The sequence below is a fragment of the Rhamphochromis sp. 'chilingali' genome, assembly GCF_963969265.1.
Source record: "Rhamphochromis sp. 'chilingali' genome assembly, chromosome: 5".
NCBI classification, from domain to species: Eukaryota; Metazoa; Chordata; class Actinopteri; order Cichliformes; family Cichlidae; genus Rhamphochromis; species Rhamphochromis sp. 'chilingali'.
The window spans coordinates 21,242,134-21,261,910 of record NC_137932.1 but is presented as its reverse complement, the minus strand read 5'-3'; the positions used below and the strand labels follow the sequence as shown (position 1 = coordinate 21,261,910).

Here is a 19,777-nt window from a genome sequence, read left to right as displayed (position 1 = left end):
AGTACGTTTTTAATATTTGTATAATTTCCTTGTTTCATTTAAGTATTGTTTTTCCAAATTTCATTCATTGTTCATTGTCCTTCTTTTTTTTAAACCAGTAACATGCGCTGTTTATAGTGTATCCACATCAGTCAGCAGTGCTTGTAATATCAGAGCAGAACAGTGTACATATGTTAAGATCCTCAATAACCACATTGCAGTTTAGTTGGTTTTGATGGTTCTATCTATCCAGTCCACAAACTTAGACACTCGAGCGTAGACGCCAGGTTTCATGGCATTAGCACAGCCCAGACCCCAGGATGTGACACCCTGCAAGACAAACCTGTTTTGCGAATAACACACTAGAGGACCACCGCTGTCACCCTACAAGGAGAAAACACACACATATACATATATTTTACTGTTCAATTCACAGCTGCTTTTGATGCCATTGAGGTTAACTGCTGGCAAAACTAACAGAGAAGAAACAGAGGAATTGTTTGGCCAGTGGCTCATTTAAAAAATATAACAGAAGACTAATTAAGGCATTGGAAATAGCACATCTACTGTATTTGTTGTTGACTATATACATTGAAAAAGTGGGATACTAAGATTTATTTAACACATTTGACTTGAGTCCTTTTACCTTTTAGGCAGGCCAGACAATAAAACAAAATAAAAAAATAAAAAAATAATAAATTAGTAAAATTACAGAATTTACTCTAGACCCCAAAACAGGAACTTTCCTCTTATTTACTTGTTCCTGTTAGTAAATTATGTTGGTGTACTATGAATGGCAATGGGGGTGAGCAGTCTTATTAAATTACAGAAGTTCAGAATTGATACACTCGTTCACATTTTCTATCATTGTCCAGTGGGTTGGGTTTGAGTCTTCTTCAGGACTATCCTGGCCCCCGTGCCTTATGTTTGACACCCCAGAACTAAAGATCACTGATAACATGAGTGTGCCATAAAACACATTCATGTTAATATAATTTTAAAATTGGGTCACTTTTTCCATGTTTAATCAATGCTACAAATAAGTGGAGGTTTAATTCAAACAAGTATCAGAGAAATGTTTAGTCAATATTCCAGTTACTAAAACAACCATCAGGTACTCATTGTCAGCACAGTTCTTTATATCTCAATTTAAATCATCTAAACAACCATCCAAATATTTACTGTTAATATGGAAAATTTACATGCATAACAGATAAAAGAAGTTCAAACATCTGTCTAGTGTTGATTAGATTTTTTTGTGTGTGTGTGATAACAGAGGACTCAAAAAACTTTAACATGTTTGTAAAATCAAATTTTTCCTGGTTTGAATGTTTGATTTGATTTGATTTGATTTTGGTAGCTTTAATTTATCAGTCTGCAATTTTCTAATATTTTAGAATGACTTTTAATTTGTTGTGAGTTTAATAGTTGATTGTTGAAAGAACTTCTAAATCCAAAGTACTCTAACTTTATGAAATCTTTTCTCATGTATGGTGAACTGTTCTACTGTAAACATATTTTAAAAAAAATTGTACCTGGCAGCTGTCTGTTCCTCCTTCGATATTTCCAGCACACATCTCATGATCTTTGACTCTGCCGTTCAGGTATGCTGGGCGATTGCAGACCCTATTCTCAATCACAGGGAAACCAGCTTCCTTAAGGGTGCCGTCACCTCCCGTACCTGCAGACACAATTCTCAGCGGTTATCCTCCTTGTCATTATGATAAGACATGTTTAAACCAGTGGCTGTTGTTTGCATAAAAAAAAAAATACTATTATCAACTTCTTGTATGTTGGTTCTATTGCACTGGTCTTTATGTCTCCTTAAAGGTAATTTTTGTCTTAAAAAAGCTACTTTGTTTGAACAAAGTGGAAAACATTCTATAAATGATTAAACAGCTACAATGTTATGTCCAAGGCACCTGTGCATTGTATTTCAAAGCGACATACAGTATCAGCACCATTCAAGCCAGAGTTTACTCAACATTTGTACATAATAATGATGTGGGGTATAGTTAAAAGATCACAAACTTATTTTTAAAACTAAACATAAAAGAATTGTTTATAAGTTGTCCTGTAAGGTAGGAGTACACAATTATTTCAATCAGAAGATTAAAGTGCTGGTTGGGCTAAGTAAAAACGCTCTGATTAAACAGTGCCACTTTGTGGTGAAAAGCTTTCATTACATCTTGCAGAGGATTTTACAAAACAAGACCTGATTGTATTTCATATTAATCTGCTCAGTGCTGAATTTCTAAAGCTTGTAAATTAGTTTTTTAAGTTTATTATCTATAATGCATTGTGAGTTAGTAAGCAAAAATATGTGATCAAAATTGGTTTAAACAACTTAACCAGACACTTTGCATTGTATTTATGTATTTATTTATACAAATTTATACAAATTGACGAGGAATTCAGATAATTCTCACAAATAACAACAATAGCACACATAAATGTGACCTACCTTGAGTCTCTCCCCATCCAGTAACATAACACTCTGTTCCACTGGGCACTATGTAGTCCTTTTCTGGCAGACAAGCAGGCTGTACTTTGTCGTTTATTAGCACAGGCCTAAAAACGCACACACAACATATATTCATACATTGAGAAGCATCAAATTTCAGTCCAATAACATATGGGGGCCACTATGAAGCATGAAGATGGGGTATTCTTTTCTGACACATAGCAATAGGACCAAATGGTGGACATACGAAGGTAAGAGTGTCCTAGTTATAATATTTACTGTGACATAAAGAGCAAATCAAAAACACATGAACACGTGTAAGTGTAAAAGATGTAGACAGTGTTTTTGCTAGATTTTATGAAGTTTTTAAAATTTTGCGTACATAGAAATCCACTTTTTCTTTTCATTGCCTCAGCACAATGTTGTGCTGTAAGGGGTACTCTTGAGGAAGACTTTGCTGACAGTGTGTTTATGTGTAATTAAATTTTATTTCATGTATTTGTGCAAAGATTTGTACACATTTCACATGTTGCTGATGTGATGCCTCTTGCGCAGTGAGAGACCATCAAATATTTTCTCTATTTCAGGGACAACAGCTGCCAAGCCACAGAGGATATGGGTGGTGAGACAAGATTTGGCCCTCTTCTAAGTCACAACAATATTAGACGGCATTCACAGCTTTGAAGTCTACCCTGGGAAGGCTGTCCAACCACCTGAGCTTCCAAGTGAATGGGCAATGTGGTCCTACATACAAAATTGCACGAATTCTGTGCAAATCCAAAAAATAAAGCAGCCAGTGATGGGATATCTCCAAAGTATGAAGAGAAGGAGAAGATACAGAGACCCACAGTTCCCATTCCAAACTGGGAATGGGTAGCAGGTCCACTAAGTTGCAAAAGTAAAGAAAACAATACACAAAGAAGAAAAAGCAATATGTATATATATAAAGTGGCTTTCAAAAGTATTCGGCCCCCTTGACCTTTTTCCACATTTTGTCACATTACAGCCACAAACATGAATCAATCTTATTGGAATTCCACATGAAAGACCAACACAAAGTGGTGTACACGTGACAAGTGGAACGAATATCATACATGATTCCAAACATTTTTTTTTACAAATAAATAACTGCAAAGTGGGGTGTGCGTAATTATTCAGCCCCCTTTGGTCTGAGTGCAGTCAGTTGCCCATAGACATTGCCTGATGTATGCTAATGACTAAATAGAGTGCACCTGTGTGTAATCTAATGTCAGTACAAATACAGCTGCTCTGTGACAGCCTCAGAGGTTGTCTAAGAGAATATTGGGAGCAGCAACACCATGAAGTCCAAAGAACACACCAGACAGGTCAGGGATAAAGTTATTGAGAAATTTAAAGCAGGCTTAGGCTACAAAAAGATTTCCCAAGCCTTGAACATCCCACGGAGCACTGTTCAAGCGATCATTCAGAAATGGAAGGTGTATGGCACAACTGTAAACCTAATAAGACAAGGCCGTCCACCTAAGCTCACAGGCCAAACAAGGAGAGCGCTGATCAGAAATGCAGCCAAGAGGCCCATGGTGACTCTGGACGAGCTGCAGAGATCTACAGCTCAGGTGGGGGAATCTGTCCATAGGACAACTATTAGTCGTGCACTGCACAAAGTTGGCCTTTATGGAAGAGTGGCAAGAAGAAAGCCATTGTTAACAGAAAACCACAAGAAGTCTCGTTTGCAGTTTGCCTCAAGCCAGGAGGGGGACACAGCAAACATGTGGAAGAAGGTGCTCTGGTCAGATGAGACCAAAATGGAACTTTTTGGCCAAAATGCAAAACGCTATGTGTGGAGGAAAACTAACACTGCACATCACTCTGAACACACCATCCCCACTGTCAAATATGGTGGTGGCAACATCATGCTCTGGGGTGCTTCTCTTCAGCAGGGACAGGGAAGCTGGTCAGAGTTGATGGGAAGATGGATGGAGCCAAATACAGGGCAATCTTGGAAGAAAACCTCTTGGAGTCTGCAAAAGACTTGAGACTGGGGCGGAGGTTCACCTTCCAGCAGGACAACGACCCTAAACATAAAGCCAGGGCAACAATGGAAAGGTTTAAAACAAAACATATCCATGTGTTAGAATGGCCCAGTCAAAGTCCAGATCTAAATCCAATCAAGAATCTGTGGCAAGATCTAAAAACTGCTGTTCACGAACGCTGTCCATCTAATCTGACTGAGCTGGAGCTGTTTTGCAAAGAAGAATGGGCAAGGATTTCAGTCTGTAGATGTGCAAAGCTGGTAGAGACAAACCCTAAAAGACTGGCAGCTGTAATTGCAGCAAAAGGTGGTTCTACAAAGTATTCACTCAGGGGGCTGAATAATTACACACACCCCACTTTGCAGTTATTTATTTGTAAAAAATGTTTGGAATCATGTATGATTTTCGTTCCTCTTCTCACGTGTACACCACTTTGTATTGGTCTTTCACGTGGAATTCCAATCAAATTGATTCATGTTTGTGGCTGTAATGTGGGATGGTAATTCCACTAAGACAAAAAAATATTGCACAGAATAAGGAAAGACTGAGATATTGCACATGTCACATTATGACATTTAATCATTAAATAATCTTGGACTAGTCTGTTTCTACAGTTATGCTTACATGCTTACAGTTATATATGTTGTGTCCAGTGACCAAATTTATGGATGAATTTGACTGATCCAGTTTTCCAATTGCTGTAGTATTTAACACAATTTCTATTTGTAGTTGATCAGGGATAATTAGACCTATACTGACCTCTCTAGTTTGAGCAAAGCAATGTCCGCTCCATTTGGTTCCTTCACTATTTTCTCAAGTCTCCTCTCTTGCTTTGATACCTCATTGGCGAGTTCTGTGTGGACACCCAGGAGTACCTTATAGGATGAAGGGCGGCTTGACCTGTATTGTATAACATGTAGAAACATAGGCACTAATTATTTAGGATTTGAGTTTGCAGAATTTGATTTTAGGTTTCAATGGTGGCTCTCTTCTGACCTCTCAAGGCAGTGAGTAGCAGTCACGACCCACTGAGGATGGATCAGTGTTCCTCCACAAAAATGGGTTCCCGTACTGGTAGAAAAACAGACATTTAGTTCAAAATGTACAGATGAACTGTAACAGCTTGCTTCAAAAAATACAGATATTAAGAGGCAACAATGGTAAAACAGTGAACTGACAAATAAAGAAAATTATCAGACAACTGATATAAATCATCTCTAATTTTCTGCTTCTAAATCTAAGGTTATTGTATTCATCATGCAAGGTACACCATGTTTGGTTAGACACCACATTTCATCTTGTTACCTTGTCCATCAGTAACACTGTGAAGAATCTTGGAGTCATTTTTGACACACTCATTAAACAAATACGTAGGACTGCCTTCCTGCATTTACACAATATCTCTAAAATTAGAAATATCTTGTCTCAGAATGATGGTAAAAAAAACTAGTTCATGTATATAATACTTTTAGTCTGAATTTTAATAATTCATTTTTATTATTAGTCAGACCTAATACCTCAGTAAAAACAAAATCAACTAAACAAAAAACAAGTGAACAAAAAAAAACTTGTGTATATTTTTCGATCAAAATAATTTAAATTTCTGGATAACTCTACATATCTGTTAGGGAAATTCAGAGTATTTTAAAAATGTAACTCTTTGGTGTTATATCCTTACATGGTCCGGAGACTGATTTGCCAGGGCCACGAGTGAGGCTTCGATACACAGCCGCCGACAATACGACCAAAACAGCGTTTTGGTTTGACAACTGGCGTTCCACATTCCAGTCCAGCTGCAAGGTAATGATTTATTGTCATGAATTCTCACAAGCCCAGTGAAGCAAAAAAAGACAAAGTTAGCTTCAAGTTTTGAGGAATTAATTAATAGACAGAAGTCTTAACACCCTTGTCAGCCACAGGAAAATTGAACGGACAAAAAAAAAATTCTGTTGAAACTGAAAGAGTTGACAAGAGTTATTACCAGTGATGGGAATAACGACGTTACTAACAGCATTACTTTTTTCAGCAACGAGTAATCTAACGAATTACTATTTCTATCGTTACAACACTGTTACCGTTACTAACAACAAAATGCAGTGCGGTCGCGTTACTATTTTTCAACAAACAGACGGTTGAAGCTGTGTTCAGCTTACCGCATCTTATATCAGTTGCACGGAAGTAGCAATCTGGGCGCTACAGCTTTAAGCAACTGCGCGCTCCTGCGGACAGCAATCACTTTCTGCTCGACGATCACTTTTTGGTACACCTGGAGCTAAGCAGGTGTTTGACTGAGGAAGAATAAAGTAGTCGTGGTAAGCCAATCACATGACCACTTCAAGATGACAAAGCAACAAGGTGATATATACCTGTTTTTAATTATATTGATAGGCCATGTAAAACCAGAGTCATGATAAATAATATATACTCGGCGTTTTTCCTGAATAGTTTCGTCACATTTACTCTCTAAGCACAGAGCTAGCAAGCACTCTGTGCTTATGACCAAAACAAAACAAAAAAACAAAAAAAAACCCTGCCCTTTTGTGTTGATCGACCAATCAAAAAATGATATGGCAACATGACATTTGGTTGTTTAGGAAGACGGGGCATTTTAGGAGTGACGGCGAGAGAGAGAGAGAGAGAGAGAGAGAGAGAGAAAGAAAGTAGAAAAAGAGAGAGAGCGAGTTTTGAGATGTGAGAGATTTGTGACATTTAGCGTGTTTGGAGTGTGTAGTTAATGTGTTGTCTTGTGTAGTTAGTGTGTAGTGTTGTGGATAGATTTGTGTTGTGTGTCAGAACAATGAGGTGACTGCTGTCTGCAGGTGTCAGGCTGTGATGTTCTCCTTTATAGTGGACAGAATTTACTTTTTAGGAGTGGCACAAATAATTTGTGTGGTATCTTATTGAATGCAGAACGCCTGATTGTTCTGTAAATAGTTTGAAATGGTTATAAAAAAGAGGGTAAAAGCTAAATGGCTGCAAATAACTTGTGGTTTGTGTTAACCCTCTCCAGGCAGACGTTGCAGATTTGCAACAGTTAAGACCTAACAACCTGATTACCCCACATACATATTTTATGAGTTTTTTTACTCAGAAGTACCACTGCAGGACAGGAAACTGTGACGGCCTCAGAGGTTGTCTAAGAGAATATTGGGAGCAACAACACCATGAAGTCCAAAGAACACACCAGACAGGTCAGGGATAAAGTTATTGAGAAATTTAAAGCTTAGGCTACAAAAAGATTTCCCAAGCCTTGAACATCCCACGGAGCACTGTTCAAGCGATCATTCAGAAATGGAAGGAGTATGGCACAACTGTAAACCTACCAAGACAAGGCCGTCCACCTAAGCTCACAGGCCGAACAAGGAGAGCGCTGATCGGAAATGCAGCCAGAGGCCCATGGTGACTCTGGACGAGCTGCAGAGATCTACAGCTCAGGTGGGGGAATCTGTCCATAGGACAACTATTAGTCGTGCACTGCACAAAGTTGGCCTTTATGGAAGAGTGGCAAGAAGAAAGCCATTGTTAACAGAAAACCACAAAAAGTCCTGTTTGCAGTTTGCCACAAGCCATGTGGGGGACACAGCAAACATGTGGAAGAAGGTGCTCTGGTCAGATGAGACCAAAATGGAACTTTTTGGCCAAAATGCAAAACGCTATGTGTGGAGGAAAACTAACACTGCACATCACTCTGAACACACCATCCCCACTGTCAAATATGGTGGTGGCAACATCATGCTCTGGGGTGCTTCTCTTCAGCAGGGACAGGGAAGCTGGTCAGAGTTGATGGGAAGATGGATGGAGCCAAATACAGGGCAATCTTGGAAGAAAACCTCTTGGAGTCTGCAAAAGACTTGAGACTGGGGCGGAGGTTCACCTTCCAGCAGGACAACGACCCTAAACATAAAGCCAGGGCAACAATGGAAAGGTTTAAAACAAAACATATCCATGTGTTAGAATGGCCCAGTCAAAGTCCTAAATCCAATCGAGAATCTATGGCAAGATCTGAAAACTGCTGTTCACAAACGCTGTCCATCTAATCTGACTGAGCTGGAGCTGTTTTGCAAAGAAGAATGGGCAAGAATTTCAGTCTCTAGATGTGCAAAGCTGGTAGAGACATACCCTAAAAGACTGGCAGCTGTAATTGCAGCAAAAGGTGGTTCTACAAAGTATTGACTCAGGGGGCTGAATAATTACACACACCCCACTTTGCAGTTATTTATTTGTAAAAAATGTTTGGAATCATGTAAGATATTCGTTCCACTTCTCACGTGTACACCACTTTGTGTTGGTCTTTCACGTGGAATTCCAATAAGATTGATTCATGTTTGTGGCTGTAATGTGACAAAATGTGGAAAAGTTCAAGGGGGCCGAATACTTTTGAAAGCCACTGTATGTGCGTGTATGTTTGCAGGTGCATGTATAACTTGTACATATCTTCCTTATGTAAATGTAAATTTGTCTGTTATTGTGTAAATACTTACGCTATTGTGTACTCCACACACATGGAGAGATGCCAAACTGCCTTTCATTGTTCTTGTAACAGTGACCATAAAAAGCTATTCTATTCTAACTTGGCCAACACTGGTTATCACTGCAGTCTGCAGTTGTGACTGAGCAACTGTAGAGTCACAGTGATGGAGTATTATTGCGAATACAAATAAAATATACTGAATATACAAACCACAGTCGGAGATCTGGCAGTAATCCCATTTTTTGTTTCTGTCTGTAGTGTAGCACCATGGTCCATTCACATCACCGTCTGGGTTTCTGCAGCTCTGAGAGTGGACAGAGGGGGAGAGTTAGATGGCTAGAGAAAAAAACAAAGAGTTCTGCCCTTTCCCCAAAGTGTTTATATAGCAACACCCACACACTTACATTGCCTTCCAGACCTTTGTTGGCGTGAGTCTCTGGAGTGAAGCTGCTGTGTTCGTGAGGAGTCTGAGCGCTCCACGCCTGGCAGGTCACACCCAGCACAGTAACAGAAGTTGGACCTCGGTATGTTTCTCCATTTCCAGTCTTGCAGTCTAAAACAGCAGCAGAGAACCAGGAAAAGTGAAAGAACTGACAAAAAAACTGACAAGCAAGCAAAATGTTGGCAAATCCACATTTTTAAAAAAGTTGATTTACCTCTTTCTGCTGGTGTCTGGGTGTTAGTGGAGGGCTCCTGTGGTTGAGGACGAGTGGTTCCTGAAGGTTTTGTAGGGCATTTCTCCAAGTTGCAGTACTCCCAGCGAACTGTGGGGTCTGTAGTGTAACACCAAGGAGCTTGATCTCCATCAGGGTTCCTGCACCAATTTCTACTGAGGTCTCTGTTGAAAGGTAGATCTGGAACATTAGGATATCGACCCACAAAACAACATACTTTTTTTCTCCTGGAGTCAAACCTCAGGAGGACTATAAATCTCTGCTGGCTCATTTATCATATAACAAATCAACTGGCACATCATGCTTAGAACAAATATTAGCCTTTGTAGCCTTTCTAGCTGCTACTTTTTTTTTACGAGTATTTGTCATCAGTATATTTTGACCTACAACACCGTAGGTGTTCAGAACAGTTTTGTCTATGGTTCTTAAGTAAGTTGAAGAAAAAAAGTTATAAAATTAAAGATAAACAGAACAAAATGATTTGCAAAAATGAATCCCAATCCAGATAAGTTCAATATTTTATTTATAATAGGACATAGAAAACACACTGAATATTTAAACTGAGACATTTTTCTATTTCGTGAAACAAAACAACTCACTTCAAATGTATCAGGACCAACATGGAAAAGCAAGTGGTAGAAATTGTGGCACAACTTAAGGATAATATTCCTTGAGTAAAATTGTGAAGACTTTCAATATTTCATCATCTATAGTAGATAACATTATCAAAATATTTAGAGAATCTGGAGAATCCCTGTTTATAAAAGGCAAGGCCAGATAAGGGACCTCCCGGCTTGTTATCAGCACTCAGTTCAAAGGCCTGCATTTCTGATGGTGTCGGGGTAAATCAGTGCCTATGGAATTGGCACCTTGCACATCTGGAAAGGAGAGATTTCACCAACATTTTGTGCATCAAGAAATGAAGACTTTGCCAAAGAAGACCCAGGGCTATTGAGTAGCTAGAATCCTTAGCATTCCTCTCCCAAAAGTCCAAGTAAAGTACAATAATTAATCTCTAGACAAATTGTGGATTGTTTTGTCATTATGCAGTAGGCTTCTCAAAAATGTTAGGACGCTCTTCTGCATGTATAGAATTCTGCTGTGTATAAAATGTATTTGATCCTTACGCATTTGGGAAGGCCTCTGGAGTTTTTTCATGTCTGTGAGGAGTCATGGAGCTCCATCTCTGACATTTTTTCCCACTGATGGTCTCTGATGTTATGCCCCGATAACTGAAACCATTCCCTTCATAGCAGTTTTCTGCATCTGGGGGGATCACTGGATCATCTGCAGCAAAAGGTAAAGAAAGGAAGAACATTCCTGGCTACATTTTGAGAAGATGAAGCTGACTTTAAAAGAAGGAATAAGTTGACTAATATTATACCTGGTGCAGCTTCATTCCCACACCGTGTCACATTGCAGTACTCCCAGCGAGTGTCAGGGTCAGTTGTGTAGCACCAGGGCCTCCTTTCATTGTCAGGGTTGCGACAGTAGTTATTGTCTAGACCTCTGACAAAGATAAACACAGAAAAACACAAAAATGCGTGATCATCTTTCAGATTTCATGTGATACTTTTACCAGGGTCCTTAAAACCAAAAACAGGTTATTGAGTAAGAGTCAACAATAGACATTCTTCTTTTTTTTCTTTTTAGTACAAGCACAGTGGTCATACTCCATAGTTCTGAGTATTGTGCTGAGTGCTGAGTATTTGATATACAGGATGACTGTTCCTCTCTCAGCAGCATGCTTTCTGTAGCAACATCCCATTTACAGTGCTCTTTCACAGCATGAAGCCATACTGCTGCTGACTGAACCTCGACTCTCTTTTCCTAACCTAGCACTTTCCCATAGCTTCATGAAATGGCTGATCAACCTTGCACCACTCCAGCTGCTACAGCTCTGCCCATAGTCCTTGTTCTTAAAAATTAGTACCAGTAAACATCTTCTCCATTCCTCAGGCATCATTTTACTCTCGATCATTTGAGTTAAACAATCTGGTTAAAAACTAATCTGCCTTCTCACCCTAGGCCTCTCCATACCTCAATAGATATCTGGACTAAATGCCTTTCCACTCTTTATCCTCTTTCATAGCTGCCTTCATTTCTTTGTTTCTATTTCTCTGCACTTCCTTATTCACTTACTGCCCTCTTCTCTCTCATTTTCTACCTTTATCATGTGGATCATGAAGTTCTACAATAGATCTAAAAGCTATTAATGAAAAAGTTGAACTGTGCCACTAATATTTTGTTTACCATATTAAATCACTAAAGGCTGACACTGGTTTCAGGTTTAGCTCTTACTTGCAGGGATAGTTTTGTGGAGTTCGGTTGTGTATTTGTGGTGTCTGAGCCGACCAGCTCTGGCACGTTTTGCCAGTCTCCGTAACAGCAATTGTTCCTCGGTATGCTAAACCTTCATTGGTGACACAGTCCACCTCTGGGATGATGGTGGGAGGTTCAGTAGCTGAGAAAAGAAGACAAGATGGATTGTATAGAGAAGTCATAAAAAAAGATGTCAAACATCTGCACTCTCTTTATTATCTGTAAAAAGCATGTTTTAAACTCGATTCTGAAAGATGCTATAAAAACTGTTTATTGTTTTTACATATTTAAATTCTTTTTCTGTTATATTTCCACTGACTTGTACTTTTAAAGCTGGTGGGTTCTTGCAGTGGGTGATGTTGCTTTGAGCAGAAATATTCATTCAACATGGATTTTGAATGCTTTGTTTACATTGTTGTCTAGAAACTGCAGGTGCATTTGAGGTTTACATCAAAGAAGGAAACCCCTATTAAATGGTGGAAATTTCAGTTGTATTTAAATTGATTTTCTGAAATAAATGAAACGAATATGAAATTAATATTGAGCCAGTTTTGATTGGTTCTGTACAGGAAATGGGATTAAACAGGCATTCCCCTAGGTATACAACAGGGTACGCAGTGCATTATGTTGATTGTTAAGAGAAATAATTTGTCAATCACATGGCAGCAACACAAAGCATTTAAGCATACAGATATGACCAGTGTGACCTACTGAAGTTCAAACTAATGATCAAACTTTTTTTTTTCTGAACATGTCGATCTCCTTATGATCACAGTGTACACTTCTTATCATGGTTGCTTCCAGCAAGATAACACACCATGTTACAAAGCTCAAATAATTACAGACTGGTTTCTTAAAGCTAATAAGGAGTTAGCTACATAAATGGCCTCAACAGCTATCAAATGTCAATGCAATAGAGACCTGTGGGGTCTGGCAACAAACATCAGTGGTGCACCAAATTTTCCAATATTGTGAAATTCTTATCCTCATTAAACGTGAGGACTTACTGCAGCGCGGAATGGAGCAGAAGTCCCACCGTTTGGATGAGCTAGTGGTGAAGCACCATGGTCGGGGATCTCCATCTGGGTTTCTGCAGTAGTTCTCCTCCAGATACTTTAGTGGAAGACTCAACAAAGCATAAATAGAAGTATTTAAGCTTTAGCGTAGCTTCTGGAAAATGTTTTCAATGTCCACAACAAGCTCACTGAAGTGTTGCTCATGTTGTCTTACGTGCTAGGATTGTAGCCATGGTTGTGAGGTTTCTGGGAGTCCCAGCGTTGGCAGGTGAAGCCATTTTCAGTGGTGGAGATTTTTCCTCTGTAATTCTCACCATTGCAGACCATACATTCCTCTGTGAAGGAAAAACACTGATTTATCTGAAATATCATAGCATGATAATTACCGTTCTTCCATATTGCATATCAGTATTTCAGAACATTGTGTAGTGCCTAGATTGCACATATTAGCTACATTAGATAATTTAAAAACCAAATGGCGATTGTTGAAAGAGAAATGGCTGCTAGAGGACAATTAGACATGTATGTTGGCGAAATAAAACAAAACAAAACAAACACAGAGATTTATTAATCTTACCAGAGCAGCTGGGTACGTTGCAGTGCTCCCAGCGGGTGTTAGCATCAGTAGTGTAACACCACGGTCCATTGCTGTCCCCATCAGGGTTTCTGCAGAAATTGGAGTCCAGATCTGCTAGTGGGTTGCTCTGCGGCATGAAACTGCAGCAGAAACATTATGAAACGTTTTAACAAAGGCATAAAAGGATATGAAATGATGATGCAAAATCAACCGCAAACACACACTTTGGCCTGTGTGGGTAGTTTGAGTCCCATCTTTGACAGATCTTTCCTGAGTTTGTTCTGGACTTTGTTCCTCTGTAATCTCTTCCTATTCCATTTACACACTCCAGAAGATATGCTAGAAAAGAAAAGAAAAGACTAGAAATAGATTTATTGATGTTTATCACGCATTATCTATAGTAAAAAATTTATCTGATCTGAGTTCTGTGATGTTTTATGAAACTAAATTAAATTACAGCAGTGTTTAACTTTCAGTCCTCTACTGTGTTTATAACATTAACTACAATGTCAACAAAAAGCATTGGAAACAAAAAACATGTAAACTAGAATAGACTAGTCACTGTAGCTGACAGAAAGGACAACATGAAAACAGAAGCTTTAGTGTTAGTTTTAGTCATAGAGAAAAATTTGGATCATTACCATTTTTTTCATATAAAGCTGTGCTGCTTCTGCGAAAGACACTGTCTGTTTTAGAGTTTGCTGCTGTTGTCAAACACTCTTGGTCCTTTTCATTATAGACAAAAGACCTGTGAGGAAAAAAATGAGGTGTTGTTTGATTCCTTGCAAGTTGCTATACAAATCTAAGTTAAGTACACATTAGGAGTTGAGGTGGCCACTGGAACATACATGGACAAGGATTGATAACATGGTATTAATAGAAAGCTATTAATACCATGCTATTAAAGCTATATTACTACAAGAGAAGCTGTTATCAAAGCTTGAGATCCAGAGTCTACAGTACAATGGGAAAAGCAGTGAGCAGTATGGAAATATTGAGCCAACCCTCGTAGAAGAGAGCAGTGAATCCAAACTAAATGTTGCCCAGCCACCTGCAACGGCAGATGCATCTACTGAAATGAGAAAATATGTAGCCAAGGTAGCCACCCAAGCAAAAGCACGAGTCTCCTGGTTAACAGTCCCATCAGAGGAGATGCTTGCAGATGTGATGTTATGACATTGCTTTATACCCCATCCCCACCATCAGCATCACTGATTATGGGGATGATGAGCTCATATACACTGCCACAGTAATCTTAGAAGCACCTGCATAAAAGATCAAGGATGCAAGTAGAGGAAGTCTCCAGTGGAGAAAAAAAAGAAGCCAATACAGGACGTACTCCCAACTACAAGAGAATAACAACATGGGCCAGACCCACCCAGAGTTGAAACTGAACAATACTGAAAAAACATCTGTGAGAAAGAGGTGCCACACCACACCAATGCCAAGTGGCTGGTGGACCTACAGTAACACCAGACCACAGCAACCTTCCACAGACATACGGAAGCTCCTCTCAAGCATCATAGCAACTAAACTGAGTAGAAACATGAGTCAATACACAAGAATAGCTCAGAAAGGCATTGGAAATACAACAGACAGCAGAAGCATCAGCTCCTGGTCTATAGAGCTACAACACAGGACTTTACAACTACGCAGACCACCCTGAACGCCGCCTGGATTGACAACCTACAAACTCAATTCTTCACACAACCATATTAGAGTGCCTGCACTGTACAAGGCATAATGGTAGGAATAAGATCCCAGTCAAAAACACATACGGCTTACTGGTCATCAGATCCCCAGTGTGAAAAATACACTGGCCACACAAGGCAATAGATGCAGCTGATGTCGAGAAACAAAAACTCCACGCAGTGCATGGGGGTGTCCACCTTGCATTGTGAGGCACCTTCAGGTTCTACAAGCAGTGGAAAGAGTGTAAGGATCAATGAGTTTCAGAGCCACAACCTGAATCATGGAGCATCCACAAATACAGCTGAAGATAGATGATGATGAGGAACAGTTGTGATAGATGTGGCAATACCAGTGCAGAGCAACATCAGGGAGAAGAAGCACAAGAAAACTGAAAACCACCAGGAGCTAAAGGAACAACTGGAGCAGATGTGGAGGGTAAAATGCGGCCCTATGGATAATGGCAGGAGTAGGAGCTAAAACTGGGAAAAAAAATGTATTTGCATATACATAACATTCTATATATGTGCAGCATTTTGATCCACAGAACGAAATGAGATGTGAACTTACTTGCATGTGAAAGATGTTTCGGTGTCACATTTGGTGGCACACTCAGCCACAGTGTTAACTGAATACGCTCGTTTATTCAGTGAGATAATCCATGCACCTTCAGTTTTGGAGTAGCCTTCCACGTCATTGCCACCAACTGCAATCAATCACATCCAAAAACCCCCCCCAATCATTTATCAATGTTTTCTTTGTTGTGTGGCTCAAAGATGAGTAAAACTTGACTTCACATTTCGTTTTTTAAAATATAAAACAAAAGAATCTATCTATTATATTATATTCAATTTGTATCTCGATGATCTTTCTGTTGTGTAAAATGAATGTAAGACTGCATGTATGGTGGGTAACCTTCTTATTAATCATTTAATGTATACTGATGATTTGGCCCATTTTGTTTCCCTACAGTGCTGGTTTTGTCATGGTCTTCGTGCCTGCCCGGTCGGCCCCACAAGGCTACATTTGCTGTTTCTGTTCTCTCCCTCTCTGCCTGGGCGGAGCTCACTGTGGGCTCCTGCCCTTGGCACACACACCTGACAACAATCACCTGTCATCACCGGGAGCACTATTTGAGGCTGGAACACAGATCCTCTCGTCGCTGGATGATTGTACTACTGACGTTAGTGTTCTCACAGCTCCTGTGGACTTGTGCTTCATAATTCATAATTCGTGATTTGTGATTAGTTGGTGACTTTCCTTCTCTTCTGCCTCAGATCTTCCCCCCCCCCCCCGGACCTGCGACCTCCCTGCCGTGTGAACGTGTGTGAGTGTGAGCAAAGAAGACGTGAGCGAGTGTGAGAGAGCTACCCTGTGATTCCCCGGAGTTTTGGATCCCTTCACTGTACATATATTGCACTGGCACTGTAAATAAACTACACCTTGGAGACATCTAACCGCTCTGCGTTTGAGTCCCTGTAACCAGATCGTGACAGGTTTGAAGCAGGGACTTAGAGTGTGTGCTAGTTATAGTCCCCAGTATAATACTGCTTTTAACCCTAAAAAGAGTGAGTTATTGTGATTGCTACAACACCGTCTGTGATGATGATGTGAACTTAAAACAGTGTTTTAAGTTGCACATGTAAGCTAATAATAACAACAACTATTATTATTATTATTATTAAGATACAACAAAATAATATATTTTAAAAAACCTTTTTGTGTATTCAGTTATTATTCAGTCAGGTCTTTGGGATTTAAGCTTTTTCACTGTCATAGGCTGTAGGCAGTGGACTCTGGAGTCATAGAAATGTTAGCTAGACTTACATGTATAAAGGAGTAAAAGGAAAAAATATAATCATTCTGTTGGACACATAAATTAAATCTTTGCCTATTAACTCATTAAACTAACATAAAAATGAATGCAGTACACTTAGGAACACATTTTAGGAAATCTGCTAAATTTGGGAAATTAGCAATAACACAAGGAAACATAAGGGTGGAAGAGAACAAAACCAGCATCTCGAAAGCTCAACATTTCTTATTTGTTAGATCAATATAAAACCCAAAGTGCAAGTCACCTTTAGACTCCCACATCAAGAGTGCTATTGGACTTATCGTCTGTTGCTATTAGATACATTTCATTACAAATCTAGCAGTTCTCATAACAGCAAAATACAAATGCTGTCAGACTTAATTTTAGATAAAGGTTTTGGTTTTTTTTTCCACCTTGTGCAGCAGCTAAATAATATTAATACTAAACAGTGATCTAACATGACTAACTGTCCTTTTTGTTATGTACCCAAATGTTATATTTTAAAAGAGAGTATATATTCATTGTCAATAAGCAGGTTTTGTCCAGTCAGTCAGTCAAGGTTGCTGATTAGAGGGTTTATCGGGAAATCGTGTAGCCAAACAATCCATTTTACGTCATCTGACTAAAAGGAACCAGTGTACAGGCTACAAAATTATTACAAAGTCATCCTTGACACTAATTACACAACTTTTTGAGTCTTTATAAACTAAATTACACAGAATTACCTGCAATTACTTTAATGTAAACTTACATTTATCAAATTCAATTAATTATTCAAGTCTTGAACAACAGTATAGCTTTGAATGTGCTGATGTGGTCTGTCACGACCTGTTTAGACCAACAAGTTTTCCATTATTTAAACTAAATGTAAACCAAAATGTAAATGTAAAAAACAACAACTTCATTGCACTGCCTGATCTTATTCCAAAAACCCACATTTAAACAAATTCTGTATTAATTTGGATTAGACCTGCTTTAACTAATGAGGATATATTTTTCTACTTTGGCTGAGTTATTTTTATTCTTCGTCATCTGAAAGAGGAAAAAGTGCTAGTCAGTCATTGTCCTGTGCTGTAAGGGTTTAGACCTCAAACCCTTGTTTATCTTTTAAATGTAAGAAAACAGAGCTAAACAAATAACAAGAAAAATCATCTTTACATGCCCTATAGTAGTTGTACTACTTACCAGTGGAGATCAAGGCTCCCAGGAGGAAAGCTGCTGTGTACAGGCCCATGGTGAGACCCAAAAACTAGCAGTTCATCATCGACTAACTCAAAGAGACACCTTGTGGTATATTATTGGGCTTCTTTTAGCATGTCGGGGGGAAAAATAGGGCAATTCAATTACTTGTTAATCATTGTCCCAACAAGGACAGCAAAAGAGCTGCTGGTCAAAATCCTTGTTTATGAGCACAAGCAAAATCATTGCATCACAAAGAAAAGCACAGCATTTCATTCTCAATTATGTTGCATATTGTTAATTTTTTTTAGCTGCAATTAATTTCCAGTTTTATTTAATTATTAAACCACATCAATTAGAGAGTGGAGAGAGAACTTTGAAGGTTTATCTGTTGTTGGATGGAATGATCAGCCTTCTGCCAATCACATAATGTTTAAAAAAACTACCCCTAAACTCTGACTTATTTAGATATCATGTGAGGGTTTGTGTCTTCTTTTGTATTCCAATTATGCTCTTTGTTTTAAGCATAGCATTACTTAAGCTTTGAATTAGAGCAATAACAATTTTAATTCAGTTTAATTCAGTTAGTTCACAGAGTGGATTTGCTCATTGCAGTTTAGTTTTCATTATTGAGAATGTTTACTTTTATTTTTGGTTTAGTCTTTAGTAGTTTGAGTTAATCTATATGTTTTTATTAAGTTAATATTAATAACGAGTTGTCAGGAGCAAAACTAATCACTTTCTGAAGGCAGGTCGTTCACACTTAACTAGATAACCCAGTCTAAATGAAGCATCAGTACCAAGTAATTCTTCATGTGTTTGCAAACTGAGGAACAAAGACATTTGTGACACATTTATTATAGTTTCATAATCAAACAATATTGCTAAAATTATCTCTCATTTTTAAAATTATCCTTCAATTTTTAATTCACTCAGCAATACTTCCTTTTTGGTTTTCTGCAATAGGTTTTAGTTGAATAATGAAAGTCATCTAAAATTATAAATCCTGTTTGTGTTTGTTAATGAAAAAAGATAGCAGAATGTTCATTCTACAGGTAAATAATATGTGATCTAGATACAATGAAATCAATATCAGTGGTTAATCTTCAGCTAAAATGGACCAATGCCCCTCCACTGCAAACACTGGATTACCAAACAACCTACTCTAGACAGATCAGTGTACGACAAGAACACGTGTTCAATTTTACTTCATTAAGAAATATAATTATTCTTGTATTTTAGAGCATTTTTAGTCAAATTCGGAATATGGTTGCAAGAACAAGTAAATAACTCCTTAAAATGTGATCGGATCTTCATCTAAATCTCATTTGAGCAAAAACGATTTAACTAAAATACAATCCAGTTCCAAAAAGCTGTGAAAACTGTAAATGAAAACAGAACTTAATAATTTTAAATCACTGAATGAACCCATAATGTATTAACTGTTACTGTACTTTTATTACAAGTGTTATACTGTAAAGGCAACAGGCTGTACTCTGCTTCACCTCCTGTGCAGAGTATTAACATTCAGGGTATAAAAAACATATCAAACGTTTAAACTGAGTCCTTGTACTGTTT

General features: G+C 38.5%; 2 protein-coding genes across 2 annotated transcripts in view; one reads left to right on the top strand and one right to left on the bottom strand.

The window, feature by feature from the left end:
* The window catches only part of LOC308397092 (uncharacterized protein), a gene marked incomplete at both ends in the record, with an annotated part of 535,410 nt that overhangs the window by 142,780 nt on the left and 372,853 nt on the right, over positions 1-19,777 (top strand). The window lies entirely within an intron of this gene.
* Positions 11-18,298, bottom strand: LOC308397273 (plasminogen-like). Its single transcript, XM_080883104.1, has 19 exons — positions 18,206-18,298; positions 15,775-15,910; positions 14,157-14,263; positions 13,740-13,854; positions 13,516-13,655; positions 13,153-13,273; positions 12,930-13,048; positions 11,902-12,064; positions 10,985-11,109; positions 10,728-10,887; positions 9,583-9,764; positions 9,331-9,479; positions 9,137-9,230; positions 6,134-6,248; positions 5,452-5,526; positions 5,215-5,355; positions 2,444-2,550; positions 1,515-1,660; positions 11-363 (listed from the first exon to the last, which is right to left on the bottom strand). Exons 1-19 carry the CDS (start codon positions 18,252-18,254, stop codon positions 202-204), a joined length of 2,406 nt encoding a protein of 801 aa, XP_080739230.1. The 5' UTR covers positions 18,255-18,298; the 3' UTR covers positions 11-201.